The 27,575-nt window shown below is 34.8% G+C and overlaps 1 protein-coding gene across 11 annotated transcripts in view; it reads right to left on the reverse strand.

Moving 5' to 3' along the window:
- Window positions 1-942: 942 nt before the first annotated feature.
- The window catches only part of ATP2B1 (ATPase plasma membrane Ca2+ transporting 1), a 135,462-nt gene continuing 108,829 nt past the window's right edge, over window positions 943-27,575 (reverse strand). For 3 of the 11 annotated variants that reach the window (XM_036458671.2, XM_036458665.2, XM_036458666.2), the window contains 10 exons: window positions 27,167-27,346; window positions 26,449-26,536; window positions 25,993-26,099; window positions 20,146-20,337; window positions 19,698-19,911; window positions 19,019-19,230; window positions 14,794-14,901; window positions 12,702-12,884; window positions 12,237-12,323; window positions 943-4,189 (listed from right to left, as the gene is read on the reverse strand). In XM_036458671.2, coding sequence (XP_036314564.1) covers window positions 3,878-4,189; window positions 12,237-12,323; window positions 12,702-12,884; window positions 14,794-14,901; window positions 19,019-19,230; window positions 19,698-19,911; window positions 20,146-20,337; window positions 25,993-26,099; window positions 26,449-26,536; window positions 27,167-27,346 — 1,683 coding nt within the window. In that variant the 3' untranslated portion in view covers window positions 943-3,877. Of the gene's footprint in view, window positions 4,190-12,171; window positions 12,324-12,701; window positions 12,885-14,793; window positions 14,902-19,018; window positions 19,231-19,697; window positions 19,912-20,145; window positions 20,338-25,992; window positions 26,100-26,448; window positions 26,537-27,166; window positions 27,347-27,575 lie in introns of all 11 variants that reach the window. The other 8 variants (XM_036458675.2, XM_036458672.2, XM_036458673.2 and 5 more) reach the window with 5 other exon arrangements.

The following is a 27,575-nucleotide window of genomic DNA, read 5'->3' on the forward strand; positions in this document are numbered from 1 at the left end:
AACCACAACTTCTGTTACAGCATGAAACATTATTCGTATTTTTGTAATGCTTATCCTAAAAGATTACTTTCAAGGATATTTCAAACATTATTTTAGTTAAATGGCATAATTATGCTAATAAAAGTACTTTTTTTTTAATCTACAAATGAGTATAACACTAGAATTTGAAAGATAAAGTGTGCTATGGGGTTTGGGCATCATAGTCTCAGATACATACATTAAGTGGGAAAAGGCAGCTGAAATACCACATGGCTGCTCTAAAAACACAGGAAGGAAAATGTCAACAAGCAAAGACATATAGTAACTCCCCTTTCTTATTCAGTTAATTTTACAAAGGGAACTTAATTCAAAATTCAAATGTAATACGTAATACATATATAAAACCTATTATAGTTTGAAAAATGAAAAACATGTTATGTCATAATATGGTATTTACATATACTCAATAATTTACTACTAATTTTTAATAATAGAAAAATATGAAATTCATAATCATTTAAAGTTCACTCATTTTAACAAAGTTGCTAATTTATGTTAATAATTTATTACAAAAACCAAATGAGGGAAATTTAATTCTGTTACCATAGAATTCAGGTTATTGCTATTGACAAGTCTGCATTATTTAACAAATGATTAAACTCTATGGTTAATGTGAAAAACTCAACTTTTATAAACCAAAACATTCCACTTCCATGGACTGCAGAAATGACCTATTATGCCACAAGGATTAGAGATGGTGATAGGAGAGTAAGAACAATATACCCACTTTTATTCTAGGGGCAAGATCATGCATATTGAAACACTGATTCACTGTAACACAACCATACCATTTCAGGTACATTACAGAATTTTCATCAATCAAATTTTGAAAATTTTAAGTAGAAAAAAGTAATTCTAAAATATGTTCCGATCAATTTAAATATCCAAAAAGTTCAGTCCCCATTCAGAAACAGATAAACAGTATATTTATTAAATGAGTTAAGACAAATAAACTTTACAAATAGACAAATAATAAAAGGCTCAGTGGCTAAAATAGATGGTAAGCATCATTAAAAGAAATCAACACCATCATGGTATTTCAGTTGGCTTACACGTGTAAAAAGAAATTTTCAAAGAGCAGTTTCACAGAAATGAAGCCAGTTTTTTTCTTATAAACAAATCACCATTTCTTGGTTCAAAACTGACATCTGTTATGAAAATTACCATATCACATATTTGTAAGATGACAAGGAGTAACTCATCTTCAAAGTGCAAGTTAAGTCTATTTACAACCACAAAAAAGGCAATGATGAGGAGAAAGGATTTTTAAAAAATATACAAAGATTAAAAACATTTGGGATGCAAAATTAAACAATTTTTTGGTTAGAGAATAAAAGAGAAAAAGTGATTGAATTACAGATGCTGATTTCAGCTATACATATTATATAATGGGATCCAAGATCTTTAACAGCTTGCTTGCATTTTTTTCTTCTCTACTTACATAATGCTCTGGAAATTTCTGGTAGAAATTAGTATCTCAAAGAGAGAAATACACACTAAGTATGTCTTGCTACTACTTCATGGATGCCATAAGACCCATTTATGGATTAGAGTTGGTGTAAAAAGCCATTGCCTTGAATTGAAAAATGAATACTGTAAAAGCTCAATATAAATTCTCCAAAGCACATGCACTTCTAAATCTTTTGGTAAATACATTCATAGCTAAGCATAACCAAAAATTAAAGAGAAAACAAAATACTTCCCTTTTCTCTGTACCCTATGCCTTGTAGGCTTTTTCAGTTGATAGGGTCAACATTTAGAGTCGAAAGGGTTCTTTGAGTTAGCCTAGTCCACCACCCTCCTTTAGAATTAATGATTTCCCCAAGGTCATGCAGCACGTTAAAGGCAAAACCGATACTATTATAGAAACCAGGTCTTGACACCTAACCTGGTATGCGTTCCAGCATATCATGCTACCTCTTTTTACAGCATAAAACTCGCGTAATACCTGATGAATAAATGTACAATTACAAGTGCTGACAGAGCCAATGTGTTTCTAAGATTGCAGAGGATTACTGCAAAGGATTGATGGAGAAAAGAAGATTTTTCCCCACCCACCAAAAATATCAAGCACCATCAACTAAATGTTTCTTTGCTGGGTCAGATGTTGTAGTAGTCCTCCAGTAAACTTTATGTCAGCCTGAGGATTGGGTATCTGGTGAAATCTGCGCCCTAACACAATGCCAGTTCGAAAAGGTAAAGACGGAGGCAAAAAAGGGGAGAAAGTAGACAAAAGAAAGAAAAGACAAAGAATCCAATTGGTTTAGAAATGGGCATTCCAGCATATGGTTAATTATTATATCTATATCTATATATGACCTTTTATAAATCTTTTCATATAATCTCATTTTACCTAAATTGTTATTTGGCCACTTAAGAATTAAAATAAATGTATCAAAGACAATTGTGGTAAAAAAAATTGTGAGACTATTTTAGACAAACTAAATTCAAGGAAGAATATGTTGAATGGTGAAATTGCGATAATTTTCTTAATATAGTTCTATTAGATTATCACCTAGGAATTTAAGCTGTACTTCATAGGGCTGTTATCACCTTGAAACTTATTCCAATTGTGGGTAAAAAGAACAGACTGTTGCACCGTATATGCAGAATTGAGTAAAGAAGCTGAAATGCCTTTTAAAAAAACATTGCCGTGAATTTATTTAATAAAAGGGCAGATTTATTTATGTTTACAAACAAGTTTCAAAAACAAAAGGAAAACATGTATGCTTCTACTTATTAACCTTTTTCAAAATGCCAACAGCCCTCATGCTGTATGAAGGTTTCTAAGGATTTATTAGAAAAATCAATACAGTTCACTCACAGTTCACCAAGACACCACTGAACTAACATGTTTAGACAAAAACATAAAGGACTAAGGTTCTCTTGTGGCTTGAGAGCTTGATTTACTTTGATTTGCCTGAAACAACAAAAGCATTTCAAGCATCTTTCGGTATGCAGTTGATGTCCCTCATTAAACAATCTACCAAATTCTGAACAAAAAGGTTATTAGCAAGTTTTCAAAAATTTTAAAAATTAAACAGTTGTTTCAAAACCATTAAGTAGTAAATGTATTTAAGAAACTAATTAGAACAGATGCCATAACTTTATTAGAACACCACTGCTCATGTTTTTTTGTTTTGTTGTTTTTTTTGTTTGTTTTTTTAAACAAAGCATTAGTGTTATCTATTTGGCTATTAGTATTAGCAATTTATCTACAATATTTAACAAGGTAAATTGTAGGCAAAAATTTAGTACAGTTTCAATAGAAACACCCTTTTTTAATTTTTCCTGAAAATAGAGCAGTATTTGAAGGACTAATTTTTCTCTGCATCAGTGATAAGGAAGTTTCCCATCTATGAACAGGAACAAAAAAAGTATCTACAAACCTTGTAAACAGATCTGTATCATTTATAAACATAAATAATCCAATTTATTAACAGCCAACAGCAGAAATTAAAGTATTAATTCTATGATCCAGGGCTCTTTGCCTGCCCAGCTTTATTCCTCCCTCTCTCCCATCCAGGGTTGAGATAAACTAAAGCTCTGCTAACATACTGCTCAGGACCATTCTTAGGTACTACTGATGATCCACAGGTCAACTTACGCTGAGTTACTGTTCATCCGTCAGTTCATTTCTCCCACCCCCCAAAAAGCACCCTCAGTCTGGCAGAAAGCTTTGCGTTTTTTTAAAAAAATAAATCTACATTCGTACAAGTGTGTCTTCTGTTGAAGTCCAAAGACAAGAATACTATCTTGTCCGTCACAATATGTGAAAAGACCCAGTTTCAATTTGTTTCTTTACAATGCAGCTAGTGTGTTAACATTCAGCTTACAATCAGAGTGATGTTTCCAAACTATGTAGTGGGCTTCCTGGGGATGAAGAGGTAGCAGACTTGTTCATTTCTATTGTAAGGTAAATCCCGCTGTCAACAGCATTGTTATTTTTGTTGGGAGAGGGTGGAGGACTGGAGTTACGTTTTGTAGGAGCATCATCTTCAGCATCAGTGTCATCAATAAGGGGGATATGAGGCTCTGAATCTTCTATCCTAAACTCAGGATGTGTCATAAAGTTGTGAATCGAACTTCTTGATTCCGGTTTTTCTAACCCTTCATATAAAGAACTACGAAATGCATTCACCACTCGAATCTGTAAACACCAGGAAACAGAAAAATGTCAGTACGCTGTTAGCTTAACTGAAAGGTGGTGCACTTATGAGTTTGAATCCACAAACAGCTAGGTATGAGTGAATCATATTTGCATGTAATGCAGTGGAACTTGCAATACACTGTAAAAAAATGAATATTTTAGTAGGACACTACAAAACAATAAAACCACATACTCTAAGAATTAAGAGATAAGAATTTGAGGTAATATTAAGAAAAATCTCATTGTCACTGGCTAAAATTTAATAGCCATTTTATAGGATTTTTTCCTAAGAAAATAAAATTGAACAAGAAACAAACAAAATAAAAACTTAACCATACACAAGCTTTAGCTGATTTTTTAAAATAAAATAAAAAAAGTAAATCTGAAAACAATTTAAATAAGTTAAACGAAGTCAAGCACAGAGGGTTATTATTTATCATGCTAGGAATTAGGGTGCCACCAACTATGAAAAAGCCAAGCAAATATAAGCTGAATGCCACAATGAACTCACATCTACCCCACTATTCCCATGGGGTGTAAAATAAAAATAAAGACAAAGCCCAAACAAATATCTATAAAATGCCATTAAACAGCTATAAATATTTGAGTATATGCCATTTGTCTATGAAGTGTTTTTCTCTGCAATAGGTTAAAACTCAAAACAATTTATGTATTATAACTCACTGGAAAAAACCGACTTAAAATAAAAACAGGAAAAAAACCCCTCTGGGATTCTTGTGTGAAATAATTCCCAAGGAGAAAACACAAATATTTTTGTATCTAAACATATAGCCTAACAATTCACTCTCCTTCACAGAAGTCTGCTTTATGGATGAAAAGAGATTATTGGGCAAAGTAAATAAAAAAATAGCACCACACAAACTGACATTAGTTTTCATTAACCCACTGTCATACAGACTTTCAAACAAAGTGGACAAAATTCAAATAGTTGAACATCTATATTTCAATCTAAAGAAGAACATTACTTACTCATAAGAGGAATAGCCAACATTGACATTCCAGATAAAAAAATGTAGTCACCAAAATAATCTCAAAATAGTAATAAAACTAATAAATCTCTTCAGACAGACATTTGGATGTATTTTTTCATGAATATTTTAACATATCCATCACCTCAGTTACCATTTGTGTGTGTAGTGAGAAGTTCAATTATACAGTACACTACAGTCACCATCCTGTACATTAGATCTCCAGAACTTACTCATCTTGTATAACTGAAACTTGTTACCCCCTGACCAACATCTCCTCACTTCCCCCTATCCTCTGGGAACAACTATTCTACTCTCTGCTTCTATGAATTTAACCATTTTAGATCCTACTTCTGATAATTTATCCAAAAAGAACAACAACAACAAAAACATCAGAATCTTGAAGATAAACCTGCACTCCTATGTTCCCTGCAGCATTACTCACAATAGATAGGGCATGGAAATCACTTTACATGCCCATTGATAAGTGAATGGATAAAGTGCATGTAAACAATGGGAGATGATACAGCCTTAAAAGCAAGGAATCCTGACACTTGCACCAACATATGCTCAGTTCAACATAACCCCATCTCTCAAAATTGTCTTGCCTGATTTACAAGGTCCTGTGTGGGGTCTGTGTTACAACTTGCTCACTCAGCCCTCTATACCGAGAAAAAGAGAATAGCATAGTTGACGTAGAAAGACAGAGGTGAAGTGCCTGCATGTGAAGTCCAGCTCTGCCACTTATGAACTACTAAGTGATTTCCTCAACTACAAAATGGAAAATAACAGCCGCACCAGCCTTATGGGGTTGTTATAGGAGATTAAATTAGTTTGTACATAACAGTGTCAGCTCCCAAGAATCAACATCAGGGCTTCTCAAACTGTAATGTGAACAGGAGGCACCTGGGTTCTTGTTAAAATGCAGATTCTCACTCAGTGGGGCCTAAGACCCTGCATTTCCAACAAGCCCTCAGATGCAGTCGAATCTCTTCGTCCCTAATTCACACTTTGAGCTGCAATCACCTACTATACTTGTGGTACTATTTTATCACATGCTAATTTGTAATTCTGTCCTATCCTTGTGTTTATACTTTAGTCCCCTCATTTGGCAGACTATTACCAGCAAATAGATTTTCCATTTCCTTTACTGCTCTGTTCCCCATTTACTAGGACGTAGTGTTTTACCTATGGTGTGGAAACAATGCTTACTAATTATACCATTATAATCACTCATTTGTTTTTTTAATTGTGAAATCTTGCAAATCTTAAAATTCTTCTATATATATAGACATTTAACAAGTATCCCAATGGTCCTAATAATAAACTATGCAGTTAAAAAAGCAAAAAAGATAGCTTCCTCAAAAAATAAATAAATAAATAAATATTTATTTATTTATTTATAATATATATATATATATATATATATATATATATATCTGTTGGTGTCAGTGGTCAGTAGGCACAGAGAACGCACGTTGGAGGATCAGCCAGCAAACCTGGTGGGTGATGAGAGCTTTCCAAGAGGGCCCTGGAGTTGTTACTTCCTTGACTTTGGTGGCTTACAATGCTGCTAATAGAGCTGGAGAAATAGTTATGTTTTCTGTTTTGTTTTGAGCAGCGTGGGAAGAGGGGAAGAGTAAAGAATCACGGGGGAAATAAATTAATTTATGGAACATGTTAAATTTGAGGGGCCGCAGAACTTCCTAGTGAAGAAAGCTCAAGAGAAAGGCTGAGATTAAGTTAGTGATGTGGGAGTCGGCAAAGCTCTAGGATGGGCAATCACATACACACATCCATGGCAGGTAAGATTACGTTCCTTTTTAACTAGAAATTTTCCATTAATTTTTTTTTTTCTTTCTGAATTTGCTATATTACCTGAGAACATCAGAGGTTGAAAGGTTATTTGACATACTTTCCCCTAACCATTTTCTAAAGGGTGAAACTGAACAACCAAGACGGGCGGCTGACCTGTCACGTCACTCTTAATCTATATCAAAATGTCTTGGAATTCAAAGTTTCCTGAACTCCCAATTACAGGTTCTTTGAAAGTGAGCAAGAGACATGTGGACGGTAGCATTATAGCTAAATTCACTAGAATAAAATACTTTCTAAGATTAAGGTTAATGCTGTCTTCCTCTGACTTCACTACTTGGCCACATGGTGATGTGACCTGTCAAGGACAGCTCAGAATCCTCCAAAGCAAGGCCATTTCAAAGAACAGTTCTCACATTAGATACATACACTACTATCCTCAATAGTAAAACCTAGATCAATCAGGGGTCACTGAACCAGATTCATTTTACTTTCATAAAAAAAACAATCTTGATGTAAGGCAGTTCAGCTAACCTACATTCGCTGTGATTTCTATGACCTTCTAAATGTATAATTCTCACAGTACAGTAGTAATTCTGAGGAACTAAAAAGCACAGCTATGTGCACAATAGTTTAGGTAGGTAGGGAACTATTTTAACACTATAACAAATTCAGTTTAATCAGAAAAATAAGAAGTAACCTTAATCAGTATTCTTGACAATCCAAGCCTTACTATTTATTTTATCCAGTTTTTTTTAAACAATTCCTTTAATATTTATTGAGATCTCTGATGCAAAGCATAATTATAACTCCTAAAATTATTAAAATTAAGACAAATCCAATAATCCCTATGTAAAACGTATTTTAAAGAGTAAATTCAGAGGAAAACATTGCACGAAGCATATGGCAATCAAACAAAATAATCAGTGATTACCATATCACAAAGTAATTTTAAGAAACAGAAAATGATTATCAATTTAGATTACATACATTAAAGTCATAAAGCAAAACAAAACTATGTATGTACCCTGCTAAACCACCAATTTTCATAAATACAGTCCTAACTTTAAAAAAATATATATATATATATATATTTTTTTTTAAAGAGAGGAAGGAAGAGAGATAGAGAGCTAGAAACGTCGATGAGAGAGAAACATCGACCAGCTGCCTCATGCACACCCCCTACAGGGGATGTGCCTGCCCGCAATGAACATACATGCCCCTAACCAGAATCGAACCTGGGACTTTCAGTTCGCAGACCGACGCTCTACCCCTGAGCCAAACCGGTTTCGGATACAGCCCTAACTTTTGACAGCAGAAAATAATTACATTATTGCCCAAAACATGATGTGCATGGTTAGCGCTATAAATTTGAAACCATTTTAGTCACTGGCTGATATATCTTATCTTCTACAACAGATGGCCCATTTCTAAAATTTATATTCATCATTAGTTTTACTATGTGTACTAACAAAGAACTACAATGTAAAATAAAAGATACTAGGCAACAAGAAAGAAGTTTCTAGGTTGTTTTCCAAAGTTGGGTATTTTCACATCAAATTTTCTGAGTAAGACCAACTCGTGTGATCTTTTACTTATTTGAGATAGAGGTTGGCAAACATTTTCTGTAAAAAAATCCAGAGAGTAAATATAGCTTTTGTGAGTCATATGGTCTCTGATGCAACCCCTGAACTGCCAGTGAAGTGCAAAAACTACTACAAGACGCTACTTAAATGACTGGGCATGACTCTATTCCAACAATAATTTATTTTCAAAAACAAACTACAGGCCAGAGTTTGTCCACAGACTATAGTTTACCAACTCCTTCACCTAGAAGACCAGACTTTCTCTCAATTTCTCCTTTCTAGAAAGATTTAACTATTAATTCAGCAAAAGAATTTACTAATGATTGAGACTGATATTAGGATGATATACTTTATAAATAAAGACAAACTATGGAATGTTTTCTCTCAAGATCTTTAGGGGTAAAACTGACTAACAGGAAGAAAAAGATGATCTCTCTAGAGATGTTTCAAGTGTAGGATATGACAAAGTTGAAATGGATTATTTCTTCCAAAGATTCTAAGACTGTTCTATATTAGGGCAGAAACACAGTGAGATAATCAAACCTTTCATTACATATATTAACACTAATAATTAATTCTATATATTAGCTGATGTTCTGTACTACCACCTAACACAAATCTTCACCAGGAAAGCTAAAAGGCATTTATGGTAACAGCAATATACTTACTGCAACTAGTAGTACACAATGATAACCTCCTGAACAAGAATATATAGCAGTCCTCAATACCCCCTTGTATTCCAAGACACAGAATACAGAATAAAGAAATAACCATCTCAAACCTTGATGAAGCAATAACTACACACTTGCCCACAATATTTCTATCATCCTAGTCACATGCAGCCAGCAACTCAGAAATCCCAGATATATTTGTGCATCAGAAAAGAGCCTGGAGCAGGTGTGGATGGGTATGTCTTGATTTTATTATTTGATATAAGGCCTGGGACACAATTATACAGATAAATATATTAAATATAGTATACCTAAGGTCATGTGATATCCCTACAAATAAAAAAGTTAATAATTAAAATTTTTGCTGATATAAGAATAAATAGAATGCATGCCACCCAGGCATGCAAACTTGTCAGGAAAGTTTAACAGGAAGCTGATCATGATGAAACAAATTTAGAATGTAGGATACTTTACAAAATAATTGGCCTGGATTCTTCAAAGAAAGTAAATGTATTGAAAAATAAAGGTAGGAAAAATGGGTCTAGATGAAAGGAGACTAGAGACACCTAACATACTGTCAATGATCCTTTCTTGAATCCTGTCTCAAAAAAGATATTAAGGACATTTTGGGAGCAATATATGTAAGAGACTTCTTATTCTTAGCAGGTAGACGACGAATTAAATATTCAGAGATGAAATGTCATGATATCTGCCACTTTCAAATGGCTCAAGAAAAAGTATATATTAATATATAAATAAAGCAGGTATCATGAAATATTAAGTGGTAAATCTAGATAAAATTATTCATCTATTAATCTTTCAACTTGTCCATCGGAAATTTTTCAAATGTAAAATTTTGAGTGCAGGGAGAATCTTTTAGGATAAAGTCTCATTTCGGATCCTTCTTACGGGTTATAAACAGATCCTTACCATCCATTCCGGCCTTATTACTCCTTAGTCTCATTACTCTCTTAGTACCAAACTATGTCACTGAAGCCTGCTTCCCCCAGCTGAGCAAATTTTATCAAGAATCAGCTTAGAAGTCATTTTCTTCAGGTAAACTTTCCTGACTTCCCAGAGTATGTTAAAGACTCTATAATAATATTCTGTGTTCTATTACCATGTAGTAATTTCCAACTACTTGTTTGTTTTCCTTACCAGACTGTAAAGTCTCCAGGTCTAGTATAACCCTGGCATCTGGTAGGCTTTCTGCACATTCTACACTAGTGGTAGACGAAGAAATGAGTTGTAATAAGCCCTCTAGAGACAAGAATAATGTAAAACCCACAGATACATGGAGGGAGGGATGCAACTGTCCCAGGCATAAGGTCAGGCATTTACATATACCATGTCTTTCAGGTAGAGATTAATAGGGTAGGTTTTTTTGTTTGTTGCTTGTTTTAAGAATAGTTTATTGATCTTTAGAGAGAAGGGAAGGGAGAAGAGAGAAACATCGATGTAAGAGCACAACACCAAATGGATTGCCTCCTGTAGACTCCCTTACTGGGTATCGAGCTGGCAACTGGCATGTGCCCGGACCAGGAATCCAACCGGCAACCTTTTAGTGCACAGGACAATGCCCAACCAACCGAGCCACGTTGGCCTGGGCTCAGAGTAGCTTTTGAAAGAAAGATTCCTCTCTGTCCTTGTCTGTAAATTTAGTGCCCTGTCCAACATCACAGGGCGGTTTGTCCTTAGAGCACTCGCCTGCTCTGTGCTCTACACATCATGCTGCCTCTGCTTATTAGCCATGAACAAGTCATTTCAGCTCCAAGTCAGTTCTTACAGTACAACTGGGAATAGGACCTGTTCTGCCTGTTTTACAACACTGTCAAAAATAACAAACGAAAATTACTTAAGCAAACAGTGAACAAAAAGGCACTGAATAAAGAGTCCTCCTTAGAACGGCATTGTTTTCTCCATCAACTCATCCTCTCTCTAGCTTTCCAAGGTTCCCCTAGTCCTTAACTGGCTAAAGGCCAAATAACAAAGACAGGTCTCTCCCCAAACGAAGATTAACCTTAGGTATCTCAGCTGACTTTGGGGGTGGGAGTGAGGGGTGCGTAGGCTTATATCTTTAGTGCCTCCAATATACTGAGAATCCACCACAAAATCAAGACCTTAAATCACAGTAAGGACAATATAGGCTTTTGGGGAGTTTGCCATTTACTGAAAACCTGTTATTCTAGTCAGTTAATGGAAAGTATGACATGAAATGGCTCAATAATTAATCAATACTACACTTTCCCTACTTCTTTGGAAAACTTAAAAGATTATTTCTTATCTAGGATACCATTTTAAATTAAATGGATTATACAAATTAAAGAAAAAGGTAAATACCATAGAACTATGAAGCTTACGCAGAGCCCCCTTGCCAAGGGGAAAACAAAAATCCAAAACAAGGCTGCAAAGACTAAGCTAAGAAGGCAAACAATGGCTATATAATGAGAACTTCCTTCTTACTTTCCAACTTCAATAAAAGTCAAAATGCTATTTTCATTTTTAGCTTTAAAAACACAGTTTCTTGATTCTGTTAGTTAAGCTCATAATCACATGCTTCTAGGGCACCATGCAATAGGAACATGTTTAAAGGCATATACTCAAACATTTATAGTAGTTTCACAAATTCTAAGCTACAATTTTATTCTCCATATTAAAAATCAGAGTTAGCATAGAGACAAGCTCACGGATTTCATATCTAATCTTTGGTTTCAATTGTTCCACCTGTTATCTAGCCCTCTAAAAAAAATAAAAATAAAACAACAACAATGACAACACTTTGAGGTCTCAATCCACTTTACGCAAAGAAAGCTTTATGAAAAGCCTGAACATGAATTTAAACATTAAGGAGAAAATGAGAAACGTTAGGTGTGTGAAGTAGGAAATGTTAATTTCATGCACTTAGGAACACACACTCACACCCCACAGTAGTAGAAGCAGTAGAAGAGGAAAACACTACATGTGTAGGGGTAGAAATATTTGTTACATCATGATGCTGGCTGGCGATGGAGGGTTGCCGCCTTAGAGCCCCCTGAATGGAACTTCCACTCTGGAAAGCATTCACTACATCCATCTGCAAGGAATCAAGAGATTGTGACAGCTTGCTCAGCAAGAGAGAGAGAGAACAAGAGAAAGGACCATTCCATCTATCAACATATAAAAAGTAAAGAAAAAAAAAGGCACTTTTTACAGAGCAGATAAATAGGTTAAGAGTAGTATTTTGTGACGAAGGGGAAAAAGCTAGGAAAAAAGGAGCTTGGGGGCATATAGACACATTCTTTCATGATCAGTTAAAACTTTCACTCATTCCAGGTAACAGAATTACTTTTCAAAATAGTAAGTTTTGTGGGTTGGGAGGGCTAGAAAGGAGTGTTCAAACCTCCTCCCCAGGTCCAAAGCCCTGGCTGGCTCCCATACCCATCACCTCTCCTACCTCTCTCCAGGCCCATACCTGCGTCTGGATTCTGTTCAGACCTCTAAACCACAAGATCTGGCCACGCCGCAACTCCCTCTCAGCGTGATCAATCTCTTCCACATCCTCTGCTAACTCCTCCTCAGGTATTTCTTCCTTTTGGGTTCCATGACCAGCTTCTTTTAGGAATTTTAAACGGCTAGTTGGAATTGTTGAAATAAGCTACAACACAGGGGAAAGAACTTGAAATAAATCATATCAAGTACAATTAAACTGATCAACTTTAGCACAAAAGGATGAAAAGATGCGAGCATAACCAACTAACTTCACCAATGAAGCAAAGAGATCCTGTCCATTAGAGGCTTTCTTTCTAAAAATAAGAAATATTCCTCTCTTAGCTGCACAAAAGATTTAAGCCTGAAGGGTAAAATTGTTCCTGAATCGAAATAATCTGATTATAATTTTTCATACTTTAGGACATTCATTATAGTAAATTTAAAAATCATTCTTTGACATATATTTACTTGAACTCATATTAGTTATATTTACTTCAGATAAAATAAAAATGAGAGGTAGTCTTAAAAGATGAAAAAAAAATTCTATTTCATTAGTGCTTTACAAATTCAATGAGAAAAAAAAAAAAAAACATGCCCAAATTCCAAAAATTTCCAAGGTTAAACTAAAAATAGTGTTTTACTATATGCACTTATTTTTATAAAAGCAACTATTTGAAAAATTGTGTTAACACTTATTGATAATGACACCAAATAGGAACAGATGCCCCAGAAAACATAAAGGATATAAAAACATAAACAAATACTTATTAACATATAGATGTTAGCAGCCATTCCTTAAGGAAGTCAGGCTTATCAAGGGGAAACAAGCATGCAATCAGAATAAAAACTGCTTAGGGTATTTCTAGGCCATCCACCTCATTTCACAGAGGTGAAAGGCTCAGAGCCTGGAGAAGACTTGTTCATGGAGTTACTAGGACACTAGGTCGCCTAACCACCAAATCAGTGCTTTCTACCATCGCACTTAAATTCAATGACAATGTCAACCAAAGCAGGTAACTGATGCCTGCTGGGTGTGTAATGCTATACTGAATTTCCTCTTCCTGAAACTAGCCAGATTTGGGGTGAGATTGTGGGTTTTGTTCTGCCTATGAGAGAACATTACATAATAATTAGAATGGTAATGAAAAAAGAAAGGTGGACCAAGAATGGATCCACTTAAAAGATCTATATTAATGAGGTATTCAAAATGAATAAGAGAAACCTCAGAACCCACAAACACAATTTAAAAAAAAAAAAAAAAAAAAGGTGAGACAAATTAACTTCAAGAAAAACCTGGAAGTTGACTAACAAAATGACAATAAATTAGTTCACACAAGTTATATAATATAACATTATGGAAATATTAGTATAGATTCTCTACCAGTTAATTTTATAGTAATGGTAATGGGCTTCAAATGAACAACAGATACACCATTAAAACTTCTCTTTTAAAAATAACGTAATGTACTTGCAAGGCAGCTGCCTATAATAGAGATGAGGTATAGCTCATTTTTCAGGCGTTGTATTTTATATATACAATTTTAAAGCCATTCAATTCAAATAATCTAAAATGCCATTTTGTGGCCCATTTTTTCCAGATACCATTATTTTTATGGAAACATTCTCTACGTAAACGGAAACTCAAGATTGTTCCTATGCTACATTTTGGATTAAACTACATAAAAGTTATATAGTGTAAAGAACATAGTATTTTATATTTTTGTACAAATATTTATTCTAAAAATTCAAAAATAAGTCATAGAGTGAATGATGTAGATATTAGAATATAAATGCATTATAATAATACTGTTGTAAAACTTGTTCTAAAAAACAAGTTAAAAAATGATGTCAGAAATTTAAGGTATTTTATTACTATAGGCATAATCGTAATAAACAGCAAGTGACAGATTAAAGCAAATGTTACATTTAAAAAAACCACATCCCTAAATGCCCATTCTGCCCTAGAACGGTAACTACTTAGAATCAAGTACAGAACTGCTTAAAGAAAATACATACTAGAATTTTTTTTTTTTTTAAATCACTTAAGGTTTGAACAAAAATGACGATGTTTTTACCTGGCCCCAGAGTAACGTTCCCATTCCTAGGAATACTGACCATAGCCACTGTTCTATTGAAAGTTCTGAACAACTGAAAGGCTTTCCACCAAACTGCACAATTATTATCTGGAGGAATAATCAAGAGTAAGTTTATTTAAATCTTTTACATTTCATAATTCAGATACTTCAAAAAAATCACCCAAATTTGTACCCTCTAAAATTTAAGCTAAACAACCATTATTCTGTGGTGACATGTATAATATTCACAGCTGAATGTAAGACAAACAAAACAAAATCCCTCTGTTCAAAATTTTAAATGTAGGTATTATTTCCTGTTTAAATTATGCTTACTAAAAAGTAAAAAAAATAATTCTCATGATCAAAAAAATAACTTCATACTGATTTTCAATGTAATTTCAAGAAACTACATTCTCCTGTATTTAGTATAAATGAATAATTTACGCTTTTCCATAAGAGATTGTACACTTTTGTAGAAAAGACTGTATGGAAAAATGAATATAATATTCAATCTTTATTATTTTCCTTCTAATTGCTATTCACTCCTGTTTAATAATATTTAGATATTATGACAAATATATGGACTGTTAGAGAAGAAAAGCAAGTTGCAAGTTCCATAAAATATATGCTAACGCAGGTGGTATACCCGCAGAAATTTGCTTACCCTTATAAAAAGTCAAATGATCTGCATAAAGAAAATTCATTAATATAGTGATTATGTTTCCCTCCTTATTTTAAAGAACCTAAAACAGTATATATAGGAATATTAAGAGTTAAGCAACATTATTCACCCTGTGTTTGATATGGCAGTCAGTAGTTACCAAATATTGGTATTAAAAATAATTATTTTAGTATTAATAGTTTTTAAAGTTTATTTAAAAAATGTATTTTATTGATTTTTACAGAGAGTTAGGGAGAGGGATAAAGAGTTAGAAACATCAATGAGAGAGAAACATCGATGAGCTGCCTTCTGCACACCCTCTACTGGGGATGTGCCCTCAACCAAGGTACATGCTCTTGACCAGAATCGAACCTGGGATCCTTCAGTCTGCAGGCTGACATTCTATCCATTGAGCCAAACAGGTTAGAGCTAAACTTTATTTTTGAAAGTTATGAACTCTAGTCTTTGTAGCTGTACTTTATTCCAAACTCAAGTGATATGTACTGGTCAGTTCCACTGTTCTTAAAATCAAGATTTGTACCCTTGTACAAATAGATTCCCAACTGTGTTTCTTTTTAGTAGCCCAACCAGTTGATTATAAATGATTTGGTAATTTTGCCTGGATTTTAATAGAGAGATCTATTATATAATAATTTTCTCTTGTGTACCATAAAAGTGAGCATAGAAAAAAACAACAACATTTCTTTGTGTGTTTTCAATTTAAAAAAGAATTTAAACAATACCCCTTTTTATTTTTTAGTATAAATGAGGCATGTGAAAAAGGATATTAAGATATTGGTGAAACAGCCGAGTCCGGTTTGGCTCAATGAATAGAGCGTCGGCTTGGGGACTGAAGGGTCCTGGGTTCGATTCCAGTCAAGGGCATGTACCTTGGTTGTGGGCACATCCTCAGTAGGGGGTGTGCAAGAGGTAGCTGGTCGATGTTTCTCTCTCATTGACATTTCTAGCTCTCTATCTCTCTCCCTTCCTCTCTGTAAAATGTAAATAAAAAATATTAAAAAAAAGATATTGGTGAAACAAATGATTAATATGGTTAGTTATGTGGCATAAGAAATAATAATATTTTAGAGTTGAAAAAAATAAAATTGCCTAATTAATAGTGGAATTTACTTCTAAAAATAAGTTTCCATATTCTTTAATATACTGCTTAGATAGACTACTACTGATTGTGTATTTCAGTGTACTGAAGCACTTCCTAAATGTGTGCTAAGGGAATCTAGCACTAGATGTTGCCTTCAAAATTTACAAGGGGCTGGATTATACAAAGTTCAACGGGTTTCTTGACTGAAGGGTTTCCCAAAGCTTTTGAATGGTTAATTTAAAAAACAAAGAAAAGAAAAAGCAGCAGCTCAGATTTGAGTGTTTTCTTGCAAACACCAAACTCAGAGCTTCAAGTGCAATATCTCTCTTAATGCTTTGTTAGTTCTATGACATGACTTAATTAATATTAATGTCCCCATTTCACAGACAAAGCTTGTTGAGGTCACACAACTACTGAAGCAGCACCTTGCTCTGACCCCAGAACTGATGGACCCCTGTGTTCATTTCATAAGCATTATGATACATGGCTTTAAGAACCTCCAAGAGGTAAGCAGAACAGGCAATATTTCCTAAACTTACTGAGGAGATAAGAGCAACTCAAAAGATTACTGTTTCATAGAACATACTTTGAAAAACACTGGTTTTGTGTTAACTACTACCAAGTAGAAAAGAAACTAAAAATATTTACATAGAGTTAAAGATTATTATGTACTCCATGATCTGTCAAAAAAGGAAGTAAAAATAAGAATCGGCTAGGAAATGAGACAAATTAACTGAAATATAATTTACTAGAGACCCAGTGCAAATTCCTGCACAGGTGGAGCCCAGCCAGCCCACCCCAATCGGGCTGATTGGGATGGACTGGCTAGGGGGAGGGACTGCGGGTGGTTGGCTGGCTGGTCCTGTCCCCTGGTTGAACTCCAGGTGGAACTCACAGTCAAGGGTACAATTTGCATATTATCCTTTTATTATATATGTACCTCAGATCTACAATCAAGACTTTGGCTAGTCTATGTACATCAAGGTTCATGTTTTCCTACCCAGCTGACAGTCTGCAAAAGTGTTATTTGAAGTGCTAATCCATGACAAGAGGATAAGGAACACAAACTAGAGTTTAAATCCATGCCCTATTTGCACAGTGCTGCTGCCACTACTATTACTAAAAGTAAAAATAAAACCCCTCCTTTCCTCGCAACACCACAAAAAAGCACTCTCATCTGAAATACACAGTGTGAGTAGTGAAGGTGTTCATTTATATTCTGGCCCGTGCTCCTCCTCTCAGTGGCTCCTCCTTTGCAGTAAAGTGGCTGTGGACCAGTGGCTGATCCACAGACCACACTGAGCAGCTCTGGCATGTTTACAAGGCACTGGAGAACTGACACCTTACATGAACTGTTTCAGGCATATCAACCTTTGTCAGGATTTGCTTGATACAGAGATACAGGCAGTATCCTGTATTTTAATAAATCTAATTTTATAGCAAGTAAATGCTAAAACTTTAGCATGTAATGAACGATGATTTTGGTAAAATCTAAATAAAATACTTCATAAACAATGTAACAAGCATCATCTCTCCTAAAACTTATAGAAATTGAAAGCTAACAGAAATAGGTCTTATAGAAATAATTAAGTTGAGCATTTTTGTTTCAGTATCCATAGTGCAACAAGATATAGGCTGAATAAAATGTATAAAAAGCTCACTTTTTATTTTGAAATCTTACTGTGCCTACTGACTTCCTGGTGTAATTATGTACCATTCATTTACCTGTTCTGATCCCAAATACTACTATACAATCATTTACACAAAAGAGTACCACAAAATACAAGATGATATAAAAACATAGCTATAATACATGGTGATATAAAAATCATCATATGCAAAGTCATCATTAGTTTGGTTCTTAAAATAATTTCTGACAAATGGGGGAAATTTTCAGTCCTTCCTATTAATTCCCAGTCGCACTCCTTTCTCTACTCTCTCTTCTGCCTTGTTTTGACAATATTACAAAATGAAATACTGACATATCCAACTCAGAATGCAGCCATTCATAATCATATGAAATCTAGACATTCACTTCAAACCTTTTATTATTTTAACATATAAATTAAGTTATAGAAATAAACTATTATTTGCTAGAAGCAATTAAGCAAGCCTAAAAGTAAACCGTAACATTTACCTTAAATAGTATCAAAATTAAAAGTTTTGATAATAATGTTATAGAATGAAATAATCAGAATTAGACTGAGATATCACAACCACAGAACTCATAGTGCAATTAAAGTAGCATTAGCTTAAATGAACACACTCTTCTCATATGCAGAATTTCAGGAAAGGGCAATTTTTCACTTGAGTTATGATATTTAAAACTTTGTAAATGTCATCAAAGCAATACACAGAAGCCCCGCACATTACAGTCAAGTAATTTCTGGAACAAGCCACCTGGTTACCTAATATCTCCCACATAATAATCAAATTTGAAACTATCTTTTCCAATTACCCACCTGTACCACAAAAGTGCCTAACACAATTGTGCAGAAGATGATATTATTAAAGATTCCTTCAAACACATTTCTTTCACCATGAATTTTCCGGGCATTTATTTCGTTGAAAAGTTGCATCAGCACAAATGTATTAAAAACAATAGTGTAATGTTCCGAAGGAGGAGCATGCAAAGGAGCGTTTCTTCCACTATCAATATCAAAAAACTTTTCTCCTAAAAGAATGAAAGATTATTATTCTGTATTGTCATACAAAATTATTTAACATTTTCAAGGAGGTATGCAACAATATAACTACCCAAACCTTTATTTGATGACCAAATGACAGCATAGAAAGAGTTGAAAGGGACCTGGGATTATCTAATTCTCTCTCTTGTTTTACAGACGAGCAAACTGAAGGACTCAAAACTATTATGACATACTACAGATCACCTACCTAAGTTAGTGGCAGAGTCAGGACAAGCAATCAGGACTCCTTTTACTTCTTCCCCACTATCTCTCATACTGCCCCCCTCCACACACATTCCCCTGCCAATTTACTAAGTATACGCTGACAAAGAAAGAAATTAAAGGTAAATGAGGAGTCAAAGAGAACTTATGTTCTTGAAAAACTGGTAACAAATAATCATCTGAAATATTAGCTTAGAAACAACTGAAGTTTTATCAGGCATTGAATTCTTACCAGCAAACAAGAGGGTAAAGACCACTACCAGTTGATAGAATGCATGACCCAAAATATTCTTCATCATCGTGCGTGAGATGAGAGGTTTATTTCTACCATAAGGTTTCCGAAGCAGGAGAGATTCAGTGGGGGGTTCAGTTGCCAGAGCCAGGGAAGCAAGAGTATCCATTATGAGGTTCACCCACAGCATCTGCACTGCTTTAAGTGGCGAATCCTAGAAAAGACAGGTTTCCTGATAGACATTCACAACTATTCAGGGACTTAGCAATTCTCAGGAAGCATTTTTGTATTTAAAAACTTAAAGAACAGAACTGGATTGCACTTTTATAGTAATTAACCTAAAATATTAAGCTTCAACCTATTTAAATATTCAACTACTTTTAAAGGCATGTTATACACATATTTGCTTTAAAATAAGCAAGTTTTAACAAACAAATTGTCCACCTACTTGAGTAATACAGGCGCCTGTGAAAGCAACAATCACTGCTACGACATTAACAGTAAGCTGGAACTGAAGGAATTTTGAGATGCTGTCATAGACATTTCGTCCCCACATAACTGCTTTAACAATGCTTGTAAAGTTGTCATCTGTGAGAATGATATCAGACGCTTCTTTAGCTACATCAGTTCCAGCGATGCCCTATTAAAAAAAATTCTGCAAATCAGACTAAAGCTTTAAAATATAATTTTTAATATTCAAAAGGATAATATTCAATTGATCAACTAAAAACCACCACTGTACTTAATAATTACTGACTTACATTTACTATAAAAGAAGCTAACAGTTATTCTAAGATATCATCTCTCAGAAATTCGGTTTTAGGAAAAATCAAAAATAAAAAAGGAGGGTTTGAAAATAAAATTTAAATTGGGTTTAAAAAAGAGGAACAGACACAGGCATTATCCCAGTTCCTTCCAAAAGTTACACACAAAAATACATTTAAAAAATAAAAACTCAAAGACAAAGTTAGTGGGAAAGAAGATACTGCAAGAGAATCTTAACACATTGCAGATGGATCACAAGAATTCTTGCTTCATATTACATAGTGTTTTACAAAGTATCATACTTTAAAAAAGATATTACCTTGTAAGGACATGTAATAAATAACTTCAAAATGCAATTGGTATTTAATTTTAAAGTGTGCCTTTAACATTTATGTTCAATGTTTTTTGTACTTGTTCAATAGAAACTTATCTGGCCACTGGATAAAGCTAGCAATAAAATCACTTGTCTGCTTAAGAGGTTGAAAAGCAGATAACCAAATATTAAGTAACATTAGCAGACCTCCAGAATACTGAATACAAAGCCAACAGTAGGAGAAGCAGAGACATAGCCGGTGTTTTTACACCATAGACCTCTCCTATGTAAGCTTAGGACTTAGTAGCACAGGTAGAACTGGCAATAGGGGAGAAGGTATGAATAAAAATAGGGAAGATTTCTTGAAAGTCTACCAAAGACACTGAAGAATTACTTAGATGGTCCAAACTAAGAACAATAATGTCCACCAGCCCTAGCTGGTTTGGCCCAGTGGAAAGAGCGTCAGCCTGCGAAATGAAGGGTCCTGGGTTCGATTCCTGTCAAGGGCACATGCCAGGGTTGTGGGCTCGATCCCCAGTACAGGGCATGCAGGAGGCAGCTGATAGATGATTCATCATTGATGTTTCTCCTTCTCTCCCTCTCCCTTCCTCTTTGAAATCAATAAAAATATATTTAAAAAAATAATGTCCATCAATGGTGGGATGGGATGGGTTAATATCATGGATTAATTAAAAAAAGAGAGAACTATGCTATCTACAACAACACAGAAGAACCTAACAAGCATAATAACACAGGAAGTTGGACTCAATATGATTCTTCTGTACAAAGTTCAAAAAAAGAGACTCAAGTATAATCTTCCGAATACTAGTTATCTTTGCAGAGAGGCAGCACAGTAATTAGAAGTGAGTGTGGATGAGCTGGGGGGTATAGGCAATGCTCTATTTCTTGCCTTGCAGAATCCAGATTTGTTCACGTGTGATAATCTAGTCAGTTGAGTACTTATGACTCAGACACTTTTCTGTATGTGTGCTACATATTAATAACAAAGTGATAAGAAAGCTAGATCCTCAAAGTCCCTTACCAAGTCCACACAACCAGGGAATTTGCCACTCCCTCTGATAATGCAAAACAACAACAATAATAATAACAACAACAAAAAAACCCAAACACAACTGCCTGCTAATTTACAGAGAATGTCTGGATTGAAGGATACCAAACACTGTTGAGTACAGAGTGTTAAACTGAAGGGAAAAAAAAAAGGGAGCCCAGCTGGTGTGGCTCAGTTGGTTGATGTCATCCCATGCACAAAGAGGTTGCAGGTTTGATCCCCAGTCAGGGCATATGCCCAGGTTGCTGGCTTGAACCCTAATAGGGGGCGTGCAGGAGGCAGCCCACCAGTGAATGTTTTTTCCTCTCTTTTTTTCTCCCTTCCTCTGAAATCAATCAAAAAAATTTTTTTTTTTTTTTTTTTTTTTTTAAAGGGATGGGGTTAGGAGTACCTGTGTTTAATGAATGTTGAGGCTTTCACCTTTCCTTCTCTACCTGTCTCCCAGGATATCAGTATTCAGGACTGCTCTCTAGGCAGCAGATTTGAAGACTCTTTTATGGGAAATCTGATCATCTTAAAAGAAAGACCTAAAAATACTTCAATTCAAGGTACCCTAAAGAAGTGAAATGACTAAGCCAGATCCCTTTACAGAGAAGCTTGTGGTTGACAAATCTCACCTCAAGGCTCAAGACTTTCCAGCTTTTCAACTTTACACTAGCAAAGCACTAACCTGAAAGACAGACTAAACCAAAAGAAAGTGGAGACAGTCTGCTCATTAAAAAAAAAAAAAAAAAAAAAAAAAAAAAAACAGGGGAGTAGTGCACAAAGAAGGAACAGTGGGGAGGAAATAGGAGAAGTGCCAGGTGATGATGGTGATGAATCAGTGTTAAACACATAGAAAACCAAAGCAAAAATAAATAAAATAAAAAAGAAAGTGAATGAAAAAGAAAACTTACAGGGAATAAAAAAAGTTGTGCAAGGAAATAAAAGTAACTATGTTTATCTGTCCAAAATTATAACTCTGATGGCAGATTGACAGGGTAGGTAGTATGCATGAATGTGTGCTGGGGTGGATGTCCTGTGTGTGTCTGTGTATGTGAGCATGTGAAAGTGCTAAGACGTTCTGTTTCTTAATGAAAAGGCAATAGCAAATACTTTGTTAAAAAATTAAATCAAAAGTACTATAGTCATGTCATTTTGATATATGAAGGCAAATAGTTAAAATGGTTTGTTTTTTTTTTCAGTCAAAAAAATGAGACTAGAAGAAATGTTACGTGGTAGGAGACCTGGGTGTTCTGTTTTTTTAAGTGCTATGCATATATTGTTTTAATAAACACAAAAACAAAGTTTAAATCAAGCTTTTCTTGAAATATTCAATGAAGGAACAATTCCAATTTTAAATTTTAATCTCTAGTTCTTAATCTGAGCATTTTACTTTTAATGTGCAACATATTTAACACATCTAAGCCCAAGAGGTTTCCCTGCCTCAAATCATTCTCCTGTCTTTTACAAATGCAAATCTCATCATTTCTTTGTTCAGAATCCTTCAAAATTTCCAGCTATTAAAATCGTCATGGGGACGTAAATGGCAGCATAAGGAATATAGTTGAAAAAATTGTAATAACCATGTACAAGTCAGATGGTACTGGAAGACTTATGTGGGGAGGGTGAGATCACTTTGAAAGGTATATAAATGTCTAATCACTATGTTGTACACCTGAAACTAATATTGTAATGTCAACTGTAATTGAAAAATAAACTAAGAAAAATTAGTTCCATAAAAATTTTTGGGAAACTTTTCATCAAACAAAAAAAGATGAACAGCTTTTTTATGAGCTTCTGTGAACTGTATGCTAACATACAATTTAGTGTGTTTCTAAACTAATTTTACTCCATCAGATGTTGCCTAGGAAAGAACAAATTCCTTATCTTTCTATTTCAAGGTCCTCATCAGGGGGGGCCCCCAGTCAATCCTCTGTTTCACATCCCATTTCCTCCACACCAAACCCTGTTCTATGGATGTTAAAACCACAGTCATGAGCTGCATAGAAGTGTTTTGGGCAATGACCACATATGGTGGTCCCCAAAAATTATAAGGACGCTGAAAAATTTCGATTGCCTTGTGACATTGTAGCTGCTGTAATGTCATATGCACACGTTACTCACACATTGGTGATGCTGGTGTAAACAAGTCTGTGGGGTCAGTTGTATAAAAGGCTAGCACATACATTTACATATAATACAGAATACTCTATAATGATAATGGTTGTGTTACTGCTCTTTGTATTTATTAAAACAGACATTTTATAGTTATTTTAGAGTATACTGTTTCTACTTACAAAAAAAACCTTTGCTATAAAACATATATCATGTTACTCAGCAGCCTTATCCATCTCCCTGTTGGCCATGCCACTAGACTACATAATTTTCTCGTGTTCTTAATTTAATCTCGTGTTGTTTTGAATAGTAACTGCTGTACAGGTTTGTAGCCTGGGAGCAATAGGCTATACCATCCAGCCTCGTTGTGTAGTAGGCTATGCCATCTAGGTCTGTGTAGGTGCCCTCTATGATGTTCACACAATGACAAAATGGCCTAACAATGCATTCTCAGACAGAATGTATCCATATTCCACCATGCTCACTCCTGTTCGAAGGCTGCCACCATGGTGTGGTTTAGCCTCAAAACACCAGGAGGACAAATTATCCAAATAAAACTGGTATACACAAATATTCTCTTATCTGAAACCTTTGGGGCTAAACTGTATTTCAAAATTCAGCCTCTTATATATCAAAAAGATAATGAGGCTCATAACTTCTATCACAAATTCTCCCAGACGGTGTCAGCACCCCACAAAACATATTAATTTCTCTACAATGGCTACGAATATTCCTAAGACACGAGCATTCTCACATCAGGTCAGGATAAAGTGTTGTAGTGAAATGAGTCCGATGCAAATTTAGGAAAACGAGTCAGTTTTCAGATTTTTGGATTTGAGAATTATTATTATGGACCTGTATTGTCCAAAAATAAAATAAAACTAAATTAAAATAGTTAAATTTTCTATGGCACTGAGAGTGCAAAGATTCATTTCAATACTAAAACCTGAGAGAAATAGATTCAAAGATGTAACAACTTAATTTCAATCATTAAACATTTATGTAGCATATGTATTTAATGACACATATGCTACATATTTAATGATGCATATGCTTTACCAGTACTATGGCTATAAGCACCAAAGCACCAGTACAAAATAATAATCCAGTGCTTTAAATAATCAAATCTAAACTGAGAACTTGGGCGGGGGTAGGGGGCTTCCTATCAACAAAGACTGCAACCAACCAAAGAACTTGTGTGCATATATGCATAACAGACAATAGGGTGGTGGAGGCCTGGGTGGGGGGTAAGGGCAGGTTAGAAGGGATCAATGGGGAAAAAAGGGGACATATGTAATACTTACAATAATAAAGATTTAATAAAAAAGCAAAGAAAGAAAATTCAAAAAAGATTACATATATTAAATACTAGAGGCCCGATGCATGAAGATTCGTGTAAGAATGGGCCTTCCTTTCCCTGGTTGCTGGCACTGCCTTCGCTCCGGCTGGAGCTGCCTTTACGCCTTCCCACACTGCCCAGAGGCCCGGAGCTGCTGGGGCGGTGCAGAACGTCTGTATCCCACCCTGCCCCTGGCTGCTTGGCAACTCTGTATGCAAATTAACCCATCATCTTTGTTGGGCTAATTTGCATACACACTCCTGTTTGGGTGGTGGGAGTCATTAAGGTGCGGTTAATTTGCATCTTTCTATTTTATTAGTGTAGATAAAGTGACAATTACTCTCCTATTTTTATATAAGCACTTGCAAGTTTTATTTTTAAAACTTCAAATGAAACAAAATGAAAACCATGAGATATATTTTGTCAATTGAACATTTTAAGTTCATATATAAGTGGGGGAAGGTAGAAAAGGGTAAAGGGGGGAATATATGGCGATGGAAGGAGACCTAACTTGAACAGTCAATTACTCAGATTTCACTGCATGAGCGTATAAACTAATTATATTTCTAAGTCAATTTAGGCTATAAAATATTCTTCACAATATTCTTGAGAGACAATATGTAAAATCAATTGACATTTAGTAAAAAAAAAACAGCAAAACAAACAAAGAAAACTCAGCCAGTAAATTACACCTGATTAGGTAAGCTCCTACCATTGCAAATCCAACATCAGCTTTTTTCAGTGCCGGACCATCATTCGTACCATCACCAGTTACTGCTACAACCTGACGCTGGTCTGCGACTGTGCTGTCAATTATACCTAAAATAAATAAAAGTAAATATTTGGGCTGTAAAAAATTCCTTTTAATTAAAAAGGTGATTCTGCAGAATATCCGGAGGAGTCAATTTTACAGACTCAAGGTTAAAAATAAATAACTAAGCAAACATAAGGAATGGAAACTGCCGAGAGTCTGGGTGAGGAACAACTCCAGAAACAAAGGTTCCATTAGGAGCAATATCCTGTTTTAATCACTGAAGATTAACACCTTTACTTAAGGTGTCAAAAAGGAAACATATTTAGATTTTATTGTGAAAGATGATATTCATGATTCAACCCAATATTCCATGATTTATTTCTATTTCAGGAAACTGAAATAAGATCTACTTACCTTTAACCAGTGTATGTTTGTCAGTAGGAGATGATCTTGCAAGTACTCGAAGTTTTGGCCAAATCTTGTCTATCCGCTCTTGCTCAATCTATAAATTTTGTCAATGTTAAAATAAGCCCAAATCTAGTTTCATAATCTCAAATTAGTGATCTACAATACATATGAGTGGTTCTCAAAGTGTGGTTAACAGATTAGCAGCACCAGCAATTCCTGGGAACTTGTTAGAAATGCAAATGCTTGAGGAAGGCCCCAAATATTTATCTTATTAAGTACTCTGGTGTGGGGCCTGCCTATCAACATTTTTTTGAAAGGCTTCCGAGTAACTCTGACGTATACTCAAGTTTAAGAAGTAGTGCCATATATATAAGATCAAATTTTTAAAATCTCCCCACTGCCTATGAAAATAGAAGCTCCTTAAGTTAACAAGGAAAGTTCAGAGAATTTGGGGACCCCTAAGATATATTTCATATCAACCTTTCAAAACTCATCTCCTATGAGTCACTTGCTTACAAATACTGTATTTCTGAAATTGGCCTAAACTTAAGAAAAATATTAAATGCTCACAAATTTGTACCTTTTATTTCCTAACATGCTTGTGTTTTGTTTGATGAGGTGCCAGCTGCATACTTAATGTCTAACACAGTGCATACTTAATATGCATTTGTTGAATGAAATTTCTAATACATTAAAAACACTTAAAAAAAATCAAAACTCGTACCTCTCCTTTTTCATTTCGTATTCTTCTGTTGAAATCTTTACCTTCTATACATAGGAAATCTTCCCCAGGGTGTAAAATACCACATTTGCTGGCAATAGCCCGAGCAGTATTAATATTATCACCAGTGACCATCCGCACAGTAATTCCAGCCCTCTGACATTTTTTTATTGCATCTGGTACCTGGTTTACATGGAAAAAATAAATCCATATTACAAAACGCAGTCAGTATTCCCAGAGAGAAAAATCCCCACTGAACAAATATGCATTACCTCAAAGTCCCATAAATGACAACCTTAATTCATTTCAATATTCAGTATGTCTTGAATTATTCCCAATAATCTCTTCTTTCCTCTTCTACTGCCAGTCCTAGCTCAGGCTTCATTTTCAGTTGCAGTCAATTTAACCTGCT

The sequence above is a fragment of the Pipistrellus kuhlii genome, unplaced genomic scaffold, assembly GCF_014108245.1.
Source record: "Pipistrellus kuhlii isolate mPipKuh1 unplaced genomic scaffold, mPipKuh1.p scaffold_m20_p_3, whole genome shotgun sequence".
Classification (NCBI taxonomy): Eukaryota; Metazoa; Chordata; class Mammalia; order Chiroptera; family Vespertilionidae; genus Pipistrellus; species Pipistrellus kuhlii.